General features: G+C 35.8%; 1 protein-coding gene across 12 annotated transcripts in view; it reads right to left on the bottom strand.

Annotated features, from left to right (window-relative positions):
* REPS1 (RALBP1 associated Eps domain containing 1) overlaps positions 1–14,827 on the bottom strand; it is a 62,656-nt gene that overhangs the window by 5,782 nt on the left and 42,047 nt on the right. For 5 of the 12 annotated variants that reach the window (XM_041469671.1, XM_041469683.1, XM_041469674.1 and 2 more), the window contains exons 10-17: positions 12,118–12,198; positions 9,043–9,130; positions 8,157–8,258; positions 5,941–6,013; positions 3,594–3,712; positions 2,771–2,835; positions 1,531–1,716; positions 229–324 (exon numbers count right to left, since the gene is read on the bottom strand). In XM_041469671.1, coding sequence (XP_041325605.1) covers positions 229–324; positions 1,531–1,716; positions 2,771–2,835; positions 3,594–3,712; positions 5,941–6,013; positions 8,157–8,258; positions 9,043–9,130; positions 12,118–12,198 — 810 coding nt within the window. The remainder of the gene's footprint in view (positions 1–228; positions 325–1,530; positions 1,717–2,770; positions 2,836–3,593; positions 3,713–5,940; positions 6,014–8,156; positions 8,259–9,042; positions 9,131–12,117; positions 12,199–14,827) is intronic. The other 7 variants (XM_041469680.1, XM_041469681.1, XM_041469682.1 and 4 more) reach the window with 3 other exon arrangements.

Genomic DNA, 14,827 nt, shown 5'->3' with positions numbered 1-14,827 from the left:
CAAAAATTTGAAAACTTACAAGTATCTTTTCTGCTGTCTCAAGAATAAATCTAATCATCATCATCTGCTGCAAAAATTCACCATACACATGCCTATTTGAAGCACCTACTGGGCTTAGAAAACTGGGTTCAAGTGGACACATATAAAGCTGCTGTTGCAAATCAAAACAAACATTTAATTTCATATACATCAGACAACTGCGCTTTGTTCCAAGGGTACTTTGCCTACCGCACTACTGGGGACATTTGCAGGTGCTTTGTCTTCAACTCTTCCATCTGCTTTGGCAACTCTAAGAGAACTTGCAGACTCAGAGGGCTTTTCAACCTAAAGGAATATAAACTGTATTTAGAAATCTACTTCTTAACATACACTTCATTTGGCAACAACTGGAATAGAAACAAGTATGCTGTGTTCTGATACATTAATACAGTTAACACCTAAAATTCTAGTTCAATTCTCATTTAGAAACACAAGTCAATGTCATGAGACACTGTATAGCACAAAAGAGTCTGTGGCCTGACCACAAACTGCTACAGCTGTTTCTGCTATTACAGTACCACCATTATCTATTTGTCACTGCCAAAGGTTAATCCCTCCAATGGAACACAATGTGACTGTTCCACATTGACCTCAATGCAAAACAATCAGCAAGCTTAACTTAAGCAGTTTGCAGTGGCATCTTGAGCTACCATAGCTGGTTTTGCAATGAGGTACATGGAGAGTGCTCAAATGGAGCTACTGACCTTCCTGAACAAGTGAAGCAAGACCATGCTGCTGACAGCTGGGAGAACTTTAAAGCACAACAGGGACTTTTGCAAGCGAGGATGCAGAAGTGTCCCAGAGAACTTACAATCTGGATAAAAGCTACAAATTATCAAAGGAGAACATGAAGTAGTTTCTGCAATAGCTGCTAGCAATGACATTAATACTAATGCTTCCAAACTTTCAATTCCTATGTCTGTAGTAGGAAACAAGTTTTTTTAAAACATCTTTAATGACAGAAGAATGCCAGAGCTCTATTCACTTTAGTTGTTTGTCCAATGACTTTGAAAAAAAGCAAATTAATGGAATTTTAGCAGATGTTTACAATACATGACAGTCATCTCCTTTATTAAGGCATGTCTTTTTTAAGACATTATTTTAAAATTACCAGCAAGTCATTTGGAAGACTGGCAAGGATTAGCAGAAGAAAGGTTTTTCCTGTGCTAAGTCTCAAATTATGTGTATTACCAACACAATTATGTTTGTGCCCACGTATGCTAATAAGCATAAAAATCTTTTACATTACAATCAAGACCTGAGACGAAAAGAATTCCTTCTGCCTAGGCGTTTGGCAATTACTAAATAAGTGCAGCAGCGTGCAATGTAATTGCTTTCTAGAAATGGATTGAGACATCATAAAAGCCCAAAACAGAACAAAAAACCCAACAAACAACACACCACTGACAGAGAACAGCAGAAATATGTTTTAACAGTCTCATAACTGTTGGTGGTATTAAAGCAATTGACAAGATATTCCTTTCTACTCACCTGCAAGACTTCTGAGTGTGTTTCAATTTCATCTTCTTCCTCTTTGTTTACACCTGAAACAGCAAATGCCTCAAACTGGCTGAAGTCTGCAAAATTTGGCTGTTCTGGTATTTGTTGAGGTGAGGTACTGGTATGAGCTATTAGGCCATCAGCATCCACTGAGCGATGCACATGAGGACCTGTGCCCTGCAATAAAATAAAATATTAAGGGACAGAATGTTAAAGATTATTTGCCTTTTTAGTGGACAAAAATTTATGTACTATCAGTAGGACAACATGCATCTCATGCAAGACATGCATGCAGAAATATTTAAGAGAAAGGAAGTTCAGATATGCTATTATCCAGGAAATAAGACCAAAGAGGGATGTAACGTAGCATTAGCTAGACTCATTCAACAATAAATATTTCTGCTGTGAGAGAGCCATTTGGCCTCTGGGGGCTTGATACAGACTTTTAGTCTAGTTTCACAGGGAAATGTGCTCATGTAATCACTGTGTGGAATATGTATGTCCTTGTACACTTCCTTCTTCCCTTTAGATAATTTCTGAATGCTTGTAGATGATTTCTGCATCAATGACTGACTCCAGTTGCTGGTAACTCAGATTCTAACAAGTAGCTGCTGGTGAGAAACAACTAAAAAGCAATTTTATCTGTCCCATGTTGGAACTGTACAGCAGGTGAAGGGTTCAGCTGGCTAAGACAAAGAAAAAAACCTTTTCAAGATGTGCTTTCTACCAAATCAGCTAACTGATATCACTCAGACTGCAACTGCAAAGATCACCAAGTCTGTGACAAGTGAAGAAGTGGAATCACTCCTTTTGGGGGGCAGGTGTATTATGTAAAGCTCTACCCTATGCCAGACAAATGGAAGACAAAGCCTTATTTTGCAAAACTTTGGAAAATGGCTCTCGCAGTCTTTGTTACAGCATATGCACTATACAGGAATAGACAATGAAATGTGAAAGAATAATTTTTCTCTCTTTCCCACAATTCAGAGCTCCAGAGCCACTCATTCCTCCTCAATACCTACCTTAATCCCTACCCATAGTTCCACTAGAAAATTTATTTTATTTAGGAAATACTAACACTTGGCTGTAGTCTAGGTTTTGCCATCATTCACATCCTGGTGCTTTCAAAAATAAGTCAAGCAATGACAGTCACTTTAGAGATATATTAAAACTCAGTTACATAAAAACAATGCACCAAGTTAGAATATGATTTTTTTGGAAGTGACATCACCTGTGAAGGCTGTGGTCTTGGAGGCACTGCAGGCGGATAGGCAACAACTCCAGCCTGTTGCTGTCCTGTAGAAGACACATCACATTTGGCCAAGATTGTTACTTTGTACATTACAGTGCTACTAAATTTTCTTAACTGTCAACATGAAGAAACATTGCATTTTGCCACATATTAACCTGTCATATTCGGGCCCATAATTGTAATTTCACCTCCTTTCAAACTGGCAAACAGACAAAACCAGGATTAATCAGAACAGGGATCTTGTACACACATGGTCATACTCTTCTGGTTTTAGTATCTTAGTCTTTAGGATTTTTTTACCCTCATTACAAGTTCTTAGTTATTTTCTCATAGTTTGTGATCCTGAATTTAAAGTACTGACAAGTCAGAAGTCCAATAAAACTCCTTAAACAGAGCAGCAGAAGTGACTTTAATAATTTCCTTTTAAGTCAAATACTGAATACCCATCTTTAATACATGTGATTCCAAAAAGACTCCCTTTGAAAATTTACTGGCACATGCAATTCACTGGATGTGAGTGTACAACCAGAATATTATTTTCTGACTTTGCTTCCCACATTCATCCAAAAAACAACACCACCAGAATTCAGAATTTACTTTTAAATTAGCTACTTAAGTAAAGGACAGTATAAATTTTAATACAAACAAAACAGTAAGGATGACAACATTTGCAACTTTTTTTATTCAGAAGTGGTGCTTTAAAAATCAATATTCTAAATCATTCCTCAGAGAAAAAAGAACTGTCTGCTTCAGGAATACATGTGCTGAAAAATACTATACATTCAGAACACAGCATATCTACCTGGGGTAACTGAAAAGGATCTGTTCATATCTAAAGATGACGACCGAGAATGAGAAGCGTGAGGCCTTGGAGGGGGTGGTGGTGGTGCAGTGTTATCTGGAGATGTTCCTGAATGTGATCTGCAAAACACATAAGCATCTGTAGTGATTTTAGGTGGCTACAGCAGAACTAAAAATCAAAAGTTCTTCAAAGCATGCAATTAACAAAGTTTGACAGAGGTAAAACCCCCTGACTGCCAAATTAGTTTTAAACTTCCACTATTCTTTGATTTTTCAACTGCTTTTATATTTCCATTTACTTAAATATAATTTATTCAAATTATTCTTGTATTATTACATGTAATTTATCGTTGGGAAACCAATGGCTTGATGCATATCCGAAACAATGACAGCTCAGGAACAGAGAATGTTAAATATTGTATTTCCATCCAAAAGATAGTCACTATAATTTTAAAGATGTAGTCAACATCCTGTTTAGGTTAAATGGGGTAAGTTTAATTTCATTAAAGTTTCTCTTGGATCTGCCTCCATGTATATTGAGCTCAAGAAGTATCACAGTGTATGAGATTGCAATTTAATTCTCTGCCTGAAATTTTCCAAATCTATACACTTGGCACAATCTTCAGAAATTTGGACTCATTCTTAGGTAAGATCACCATCTAGTGGATATCTGTTGCAAATTCATGGAGAACACATGCAGAAAGGATAGAAGGATAAATTACTGCACTAAGTGCCATTTAAGTGTGATTTATTGTATATAGAACTTTTGTACAACTTCCTTTTAAAACCAGTTTGCAGAAGCTTCCTAACTAGTCTAATTTGAACAAGACACATTTATTGAATCACTGACCTGAATATAGCTGCTTCTTTATTCAAATCATGATAAAATCTTTTCTATGACTGACCTCTGCAACATTCTTCTACAACCATTGTAAAATGTATACTAGGAGAGGTAAAGGGTACCCAAGTTTCACATAAAACCTGGAATTCCTGAATATTTAAGTCCAGACACAAAGCTGAGTTATCACAATAGAAAAGTTTATTTTTTTAATATATTCTCTAAGGCAATGCTGCTGTAATACTGTGTAACTCTCCAGCTGATGAAATTTAATCTAATTATACTGACTCCTTGGGTCATCCCTCTAGCTAGTACAGTAAAAAAAAACAACAAACACAAGCGAAATTAAAAATGGGAGAGAGTGGTTTAAGGAGAATTCCAAAGTATCATTATCTGACACAGCCTTGTCAGTTTTTGCTATGTGAATTACAAAAAAAGTAGTCTTGACTAATGGTAAGATTAAGTACAATGTTATCTCTACACAAAATTCTAATTGGTAGAAGAGATGCCAGTGGAAGGAAGTAACAGAGGAAGTAGGACAACAAATTTCCTGTGTGCATACTGCCACAACTACCAGGTCAGGACAGAAGCTCCCTGTACCATAATGTGGGAACTCATCAGAAAGCTTCACTCATCTACACAAGTTCAGCAAGAGAACCTAACCCAAAGTCAAAGAGTTGAAACCATCATGTTGACAGTCCAAAAACACACATACAAGCATGACAGAATTTTCCATTAAGTAACAATGCAGGAAAGAATTTTTCAAGTTGCTGTACTGACAGGCAAATGGAAATCTTTCTTTGCTATTGAAGCCACCCTAATTATTTTTGTTTTGAAACTTACCCCTGAAACTGACTGTAAGATCAGTAGCTGGTTTTAATCCTATTCAGGCAGATTTAGTGGGAACAATTAGCATCAGCTAGTACAATACATTCTCTCATGTGAAATGATGCAGTTGTTGGTTTTGTGCTTGCATAGCTTTCTCCAATCCCTTAATTTACACTGGGTCTATGACTGCCCTTTGTAAGTCCATTATTAAAACAGATGGAGTTACTGCCATGGTATTCCTAATTAGTGCTTAATTCTTCTTTTAGGCTATAGTGTCATAAGCTTCTTCTCCAATAATGCCTAAATGGGTATTTTTAAAAATACAAAAAATTGGTTTCAAGTAACAGCATGGTCTCATGTGCTTACATTCCCGTGTGTTTAAGGGGAAAGTATTAAGAGTCTGACTGAATGTGGGGCTTCACATGGAGCACTTGACTGGCCAATCTCAAATTTTTAGATAACTTGTCTTTTTTTAATTTTCACTTTGCACACTAACAAAAGCAACATACATTGTTAATGCATTAGAAAATTTCCAGATTCCTGAGTGTTAAATCTGTTTTCCTGAGTGTTAGGAATCTGTTTTGCCACCATTTTATAAGCTAGTTGTCAAATAACCAGGAGCTGAGAACAGGCTTCTTTAAACACCTTTTACTTGTTTTTTTTCAGTTGCTACTCTACTGACCGTTGCCGTGTTACAGCATTTCCGATTTGCTCCGGATCTGAAGTGTAAGAGTCCGAACTGCTGTAACCATCTGCTGGGAAAAGAAAGTACAGTTTCATATTTGCTTCGCATCATTAGCATACCCTAACAGACAGAAGCAACAAATAATTTCAAATATCCTATTCCTTTTGTTACAAAAATGTGTATGTCCTTGTATTGCTTCCCTGTAAGGTATCATCTAGTCAGGATTCAAAATCTTCGAGTCTGAATAATTGAAGGACGCAATACAAACCAACTCCACTCACCCAACACTATCAGTTGTTGGTTACTACTGGCATGTACTGAAGAATAAACAACAACGGTAATGATGTATTTAAAATACAAAACCTAATTTTTAAACACTTGATGTTCCATCACTTCAACAATGTAGTGAACAAGAGTAAGGGACATCCAAGGAAAAAAAAGCAAGGGGCAGAACACGCCTAATTTTAGAAGTGCTGAAGGACTGTCACTAACCTCAGAAATCAGAAAAAGGAAAGGGTATGTACAGAACACAGATTAATGCAGTTGCTTTGCTACTACTGTAACTTCTGTACCTCCAAGTTTGGTGGTCAACCGTGTTTTGGACTCAATCTTTTTTAAAACATTCAGCTTTTGATTAAGGAAACCTACAGAAATGAAAGATGCTATTAAAGCATCATAGACAGATTCTCAAGGATACCCTTACCCTTAGAAGCTCTGCAAAGCTTGAGGGTATTTTCCCCAGAAATGAGGAGCCTCACAAAAATCACAAGATGTATATGGAATGAAGGTAGATAGAAAAATTCACCTTGGGATAATTTATCACAAGGGCACCAGGTAAATCAAAGTTCAAGGTGGAAGTCACTGGAGCAAAGGGACTTAGTTGATTTGTTACCAGTGAAGAGGAAAATTCTACTCAAAAACGTTAAGATTTTTCTGAATTACCCACTTTGAAAGGATTACTTTAACCTCCTAGGACACACAAGTTTTCAAAAGTGGTAAGACACATCGAAGAATGTGTCCAGGCCACAGAAATGAGAATCCTGCAGAGATGACTCTCCTGATCAGCAAGGCACATTCTTACTTGTCACATTTTTGATACCTTTTCTCCTTTTTGATACCTTTTCTCCATAACACTGCAGGTACACAGTGCTTATATCTTACACTGCAATGTGGTTTGTTTTATTTCACTATGTTCTTCCTCTGAAGGAAAAACACTCTATTAAAGATTAGACTACACTCAGATAAGGAAAAGGGAGCACCAAAAAGCTCTTGAACGTCGATCCTGCATACAGCACTAGTTCCACATTCAAAGATGATGTTTGCTCATTCTTTTTTATCAGAAAACTTTTTAGTAAAAATAAAACTGCTTGAAAAGTAAAACTCAGACATGGTCAGGACACTGGTTAGAACAAAGTGTGCCACTGACACAGAGTTCACAAGAAAAGCAAAACGTATTGTAAGATGGTATTTTCTGAATTCCTCCTGTATTATAAACCGACCAAAATACTTCTGGTCTTAATAAGGCAAATGATTTAAAAGAATGTCTTTTCTTGAAACTTTATTTTTACTGAAGAAAAGTTCCCAACTTGAAGAAAACAAAGACAAGAATCTCAGAAATACTCCAGAGATTCATTCAGGCAACATATAATCCTGGACCTCTCTTAATATTAGACAAGTGGACTAATCAAATCAACATAATGCAACAGGCTTTGGGCACAGAAGATACTGGAAATTGAAAAGGCTGTTAGAAGGAAATAAACATTTGAAAAGCTGTACTAAAAATGGAATGTAGAGGTCTGTAGCATTTGCTTAGTAGCTAAACCAGATGAGAATTTCCTGGAAATTGTGGTCAACACGTTTTCACTCTTTAGAAAACATGTTACATGGTTCTGAGGAAGAACAATCAAATGCTTCTTGGAGAACTCCACTTTATCTACATTTAATTTTTCCTTCTAGGATTGAAAGAGAGAACAGGAAGATGGAAAAGAACTGACAAAAATAATTTTCTTGAGCACATAGGGTAGGAAAACAACTCCAGTGACATCAGTAGAACTTCCATAATTAATACTTCTAATACATACTCTATATCAGAAATTCTTAGGGTAAGTTTATCTCATTTTAGAGCTGCTACCGCTTTCCTTCACTGAGGGATATATCAGATCTACATTTTGTGTAATGTAAGAAATGAGACCAGAAAGCACTTTGATACTTACTAACTGTATTTCCAGACGTAAATTTTACAGATGAACTAATTTTATTTTCTTCTGGGAGATCTGATGGTTTCACAAGTAGTGGACTAGTAGGGTTAGCATGATCTAGAGGAAAAAAAGAAATCCAGATAAATGAACTTATTCAAACTAGCCTTTATTTCTGGCGCTAAAAATTTACACTGGTTTTCTGCCCTTATCTAAAGTGCTGCACACAAGACTAAAATTGTATTTTAACTCAGAAATAACACTATTACAACGTAAAACACCAATTTCTCAGCATTAAGAGCTGTGAAATTTCAGCTATTTACAAGGCCAAAGAAATTTTAAAAGAAGCGTGTCGTCAATACTATTTATTCACCTATGCTGAAGACTCTGCGTGAGTTCATGACTTTAGAAATACTGGCACACAATTGAAAACTAAGACCCCCCCCTCTATTCCTTTAAGAAAATTTATCAAACCACCTTGCTTATTATTGACCAGAGTAAAAAAAGGCCTGCCAATATTCCCAAATGCTTTCAAGTTTCAAAATAATAAATGCAGTATTTCTGACCACAGAAGAACAAGCTTTATGAATGCAGGTTATGATCTCCATCTCCAGTTTCCTTCAGTATTTAACAAGGAAACCCAGACATTCACCTGCAGGTTTTATAATGATGCTGAACCACTCTCCAAGAAACATTCTGCTAGAGATGGTAAAATCTCATTGTAGCAAATGGCCAATTCAAGCTCTGCACTTATCTGAACAGCAATTCTTAACTCAGTAATGATGCTCATTACAACTCCAGATTTATTCATCCTTGGTGAAGTAGAAAAGTAAGTACATTCAAGGAAGTAAGGCCAACTCTAACTGTATGAAACTTTCCAAATTAGCAACAGAAAATGTCCTACCACTTCCAGTTCTTTTAAGCTCCATTTCCTGCATGTGGATTTTGCTTGGAGTCATTCTTATAGGAACTGGGTGCACAATTGCAGTGTCCTGTGGAAGAGATCACAGTTAGGTTAACCTAGCTTAAATCACTCATAAAAGAGTCTCTGACAGCGAGTCTTTGACATGTGCAATGTCAATTCTTAACAAATTTTCACAGATTTAGTTTATTTGCACAGTTCCAGGAAATTGAATATACCCAGGAAATCAAAGCTCTCTAAGCTGTAGACTCTGTAAGGTTAACTTAGCTACTTAAAAGGGCACTACAATATGTTTCTACTAACAAGGTAACTGCAAGTAGGACCTGAATTTTACCAGCTTTCCACCATTTCTAGCATATCAGTACTCTAGTACTCTGAGCACTTGCTAGAAAAAAACAAAAACCAAACCCAACAATTTAAATCTTGACTTCTCAGCTTTGCTTATAATGCCTCAGAAAATAATGGCCTCTCTAAATAGTATGAGTAATGCTCAATGAAATAGGTACTTTGTAGTAATTTCAGACATCTTCTGGTGTCTTTAAAATAGCAAAAATCTAAACATCAGTATAATAAGCTCTAAGCTTCTAGAAAAGCATTGGCCTTACACTTAGTCATTCAGACAAGGGGCTGTGTTTAAATGAAAAGGATTGTCTATAAAGTACTTTAGTTTGAACACTGATGGCAGACAGCTTAAAAAAATAACCTCAAAACTCAGAAGCAGCCTAAAAATAGGGCCATGGCTGTCTGAGGTTTTTTACTATAATGCATATTCAAAATATATTAATGGGTGGGCCAAAGACAGCACAAGAACACCCCCAGATTATATAATATTCTACCCTAGAAATAACAAGAAGTTTCAAAACTACCTTTGTATCAGAAATTTAATTTGTTCTGACTATTCAAGTAGATCAATTTCACTAGGTGTAATACATCTGCATTGGTATTTTCTGAAACTATTTCAATTCACTACCCTTGCTGCAAGCAAAACCACTTTCTAGTCACAGCTCAAACATTTTTGTTGTAGGAAGCTTTTAGGAGTAGTTACTACTTTAAAATATACTGCTTTTTCTTCCCTCTCTAATGAGATTATCATGCAAAGATCACTTTTACTGAGGCTGCTTCAGACCTCCGCTGTACTCTAATGTGCAGCTGTACAGAAGTCACGTCTCCAATAGTTAAATAGATTTTATATAATTTACATCATTAACCTAATTTTACATAAACAACATGTTACCAACTTTGACTTACAAAAGGCATACTGTGCTCCCATACTAAGGGACAGATGCACTGTTTTACTCTTTCCATTTATGTTTTACCTCCAAAGGTAAAACATACCTCCAAAGCAGCTACTTTTCCAACTAAAAAAGACCTGGTCTGTGAATTTACTCTTTAGACAGTTATTAACAACTGCTCAAGAAAGCTGTTTTTCTCTTCTCTGTGGAACCAGTTGTTCCATAAATCATTCCTATGCATCACTGCTGAAACTGCTAAAACAAAGTCTGCCATCAGCTAACTGAAAATTTGTCATAATTTGTTCTTATTTTAGTATTGAAAACAGAGACTTTAACCCCAAAGTCTGTTACCCTAGCAAGTATCAAAGATGCTTACCAGTCTTTTCTAAACTATATAAGCATTTCAAGAAAAGAACTCAAGGATGTGATCAGCCATAAAAAAATTTTGCATTCCCAGTGAATTTATCTATATATATACACACAAACACATATGCTCTATATAAGAGTTTTTCATACACCATCACTGCTCTACTTTTTAGATTACCAACATAATGAAAAAATTCAAACCTCAGGTTTCTGCCATCTGCTAATTATGTGTGAAAATAAATTACTGTCTTATTGCAGAAACAAGACAGTGATAGTCAAGCAATTATACATAGCAAGTAACAACTATGAACTAATTTACATCATGTTTACCTCATTAAAACATAAAAATCCAGTATATTTAAAACAAAAACCATCTCAGATGAAAGAGGGCTGGTTTTTGCTTTAAGTAGGACATTTTCACTTGTTTTAAATGTTTATTAAAGGTTAATTCTGAGCATGAGGAATAGTGCAGTTTGAATTCTAGCTTACAGCATCTAGAAATGCTATTTCTAAATGAACATCAGTGTTAACTTTGGGACTGGAGCACTGATGTATTGAAAATTATGTATATTTATGTATTCTATATATTCAGAAGTGACAGGCTTAATACTAAGAGCAGTTAAATGTGTATTATCTGCACCTATTATATTTTGTTACACAATCAAATGAACACCAACACTGTAATTAATTAAATTAAAATGGACACTTGGTGCTAATTAAGTCTGTAAAAAAAGCAGGATGAAAGCAGCAGCTAAATACTGCATTTCTAATACATTTCAGAACTGCTTTAATGTCACATGCTGTAAAGCTTAAACCAGCAGAACTTGAAACACTGTAGTGTATTTCTGGCTCCCAAACTTGGCAAGATATTTAAATACATAATCCTTCAGAGCACTCCTCACTGAGTAAAGCCTTAGAACACCACAGGTTTAGCTGGAGAGATACTGAAAGCCTTATTAATAAGTAACTTGGTAAAAACATTTGGAATACGAAACACCACACCCATTAAAGCCCAGTAGCTTTTTTTTTTTTTTTTTTTTTTTTTTTTTTCACAAAAGTTGGCACTGGTTTTGTGCAAATCAGGCTCTGCAACTCAGAAAAACCCAAAACAACACTGAAGACAAAATCTACAACAGAACTTGTTTATCATAGGGAGTGGCCCTTGCATCAACTTGCACTTTTTTAAAAAAAACCCATTATGTTTAAATTCTTCGTGTATGACATATTTTGACAGAAGTGTTGCATTAGGTCAAAATCAACAGGAAAAGCATTCTTTGCAATCACAGATTAAACAAGAGCAGTACTAGAAAATTTATATTCCGAAAATAAGCAAACAAGCTATTTGCCACCATTCCCCAAAAGCAGTCCATGGAATCATGCATAACAGGTAAATACAATGAATGGAAATTCAGTGTTAATAAAATTAATTTCAAACAAGCAAGCTAAGTGATTGACTTACAGGATCAGCTGGTGCAATGTTAGAATCAAATTGGGTCAGAGTTTGTGAGCTTGAAGAGCGTTCGCTAAATGTCTCCCACTGCTGAACAGACAGAGGAGAGAAGTCAGCATGATGAGGAAGATGAGAGTAAAAGATCACTGAGGAGATTTAGCATAGTAGTTCAGAGGTTGCACTGGAAAGAACCATATTTGCACAAGAGAGTACTTCACTTGGGAAGCACACTAATATATATACATGTATAAAGTACTTCTATTTCTGAGATTGTTGTGGAACCAAGTTTGTTATCTGTCTAATATTAATCATTATATTCACATTTTATAATGAAGATACAGATGCACAGGCAACCCAGAAGTACCTTCAGAGTTCATGCTTGCCAACGAACATCATACAAGTAAAAGAACTGGCTAAGCAGTTCATATAATTTAGAGATAAAAATCAGAGACATGTTGTGTGCATTTGTACCCATAAAATCCACAGAAAGGTTCCTCAGTTCTGTAGCTGCTAAGTTTCAAACCTATTTAATAAATGCTGATTTTCTTACAAAATCCCAGATAAATGAGCACTCAGGAGAGTACTCCAATCACACCACTTTAGCTTGCCAGTGCAACCCCCGAGAAGTGATTCTACGCCATAAAAGAGCATTTCCACAAGACTAAATCACTGACAAGGCAAAGAATTAAATCCAAACATACTGTTGATTGCTAAAAGCAATTCAATCTCTGAACAACTTTATAAGATATGGGCAATGCTGTATCAATACATGGCTGTCAAGAATCCTCATGTAAACTGAGTCAAGTTATAGCCACAACTGAATCAACAAAACATTGAAGTACATAAAATTAATCTGTGATCTGGAAACCAGATAAAAAAAGTCACAAAGAGAATGCTAAACCTGTTATATTTTGGTAAAATAACAAGTAAATATTAAGCAAGTTTTAAACACTACAAATACAAGTTTCAAAAATTAAAAATACAAAATTTTTAGCGCTCAGAAAATTTGACAAAAATTATGTTTGTTATAGTTGTGGACATAACTTGGGTGTTGGACTCTATGACCATTGTGGGTCCTTTCCAACTCAGAATATTCTCTGTGTCATATTCTTGTCGCATGTCTATAGGTAAATCAATCTAAATGATCCCAGAAGACACAAAACAAACTATATGGTGCTAGCCAACCTAATCTCGTGTTCTCCTCTGCACCAAACTACATTCAGTGAACAGACTGTATTGGAAGCAAGTCTAAAACAGTTATTTCAGAAATAACTTCTTAAGGAAATTCCTAAATAACTGTTTACAATCAGATTAAATGAAATTCAGAAAAACTAAATTTGCAATTGCTGTCACGTGTGGTAAAGCTTCTTGTAGAGAAAGAGCTTTGTCTCCTCATTTAGAACTTATAAATGAGGGCAAACATTCTAGAATTCTATTCATATGAGCGTAGGTTTCTTTTCTGGTTATTTTTTGTTGTGGTTTTCTGTTGGTTTGAGGGTTTTGTTTGTTTGTATTTGTTTTTAACACAAAACTACCCTCTTCATGGACAGAACCTAACAAAACCTTTTGAGTAAGGATTCCCAACTGTTCTGTCCCTGTTTAACACTCCCTGTATTAAACAGTTCATCTCTGTCACTCCACCCCTTCATGAAGAGGCAGCATTGCAAATTGTTTGGAACTCTACAAACCTGTTAGTGAGCCAGTTGTTACTAAGTCAGAAATTTAACTGCCAAGTTCTGCCAGCCTTTCTCCTGATTTGGCCTCTTGCATTTGCACAGCTGCTCATTTTCATGAAACATTAATATTTATATTAGGTCTACCACTACCCTTTTAAACTTGATTTGGCCAGTGGCTTCCCAGTTACTAGTGAGACTGGCAAACATACCATTTCATTGAAGAAATATTGTTAATTGGTCCAAAAATTCCATAGGGCACACAGCACTTCTGTTACAGTTAAGATAAATGGTAAAATATTATTTGTTACAGATGGATGCTTAATCTCTTTTACCACCCTGCTCTGAAGCCAAACTACAGGTACCTTTATTACTTGTCCTTGGACTCCCTAGCTTTGGAGGATCTGAAGTAGCTCTTAAAACATTGGTTTATTCTAAGTATTGGTTTATTCTAAGACACAGACAGATAAATACCAACACCTGCACTAGAAATATGCTGTTGTGTTCTGCCCTGAAGTACTACCAGAAGCCAGCTACTGCTAATTCCCCTGTTAACAGAAAGCTAAATATATTGAGAATCTACTGGACTGCATCTCAAACACTGCAACATTTAAAAGCATTGACAGGGTAAAACTCATGCTAGCTAAAGCTGAAGTATTTGTTCTGTCAAACTGCAAAAATGTTTTTAAATTAGTTTCAAAAGGTTAATTACTAGAAACTACAACTCACAGCAACCTGAACCATTATGAATAGAACACCAAGGCATTTGAAACAAGGTGTAACAGTTGTGAACTTAAAAGCAAATCTCCATATTTGTGTTAAAGCTAGTATGAGAGCTGCACGACACTTGACAGTTGTCAACAAAAAAATTGTAGTAGGCTTTTCTGTTATTTTAAGCTTTGAAAACTAAGTGCTCAGCCTTGAGATTTAGATGGAAAAGACATCTTAAGTAAGAAAGAAGAGATGAGTGAATAGATGAGAATGTGAAGCATGTAGTATATCCAAAGTTAGGCAGATTTGCATGTTGCTCTTTATTCTGAAGTTTT

Source organism: Pyrgilauda ruficollis, unplaced genomic scaffold (genome assembly GCF_017590135.1).
Source record: "Pyrgilauda ruficollis isolate IOZ18807 unplaced genomic scaffold, ASM1759013v1 scaffold24, whole genome shotgun sequence".
Taxonomy (NCBI): domain Eukaryota; kingdom Metazoa; phylum Chordata; class Aves; order Passeriformes; family Passeridae; genus Pyrgilauda; species Pyrgilauda ruficollis.
Note: the sequence above shows the minus strand (reverse complement) of the source record. Positions and strands in the feature narration are given on the sequence as shown.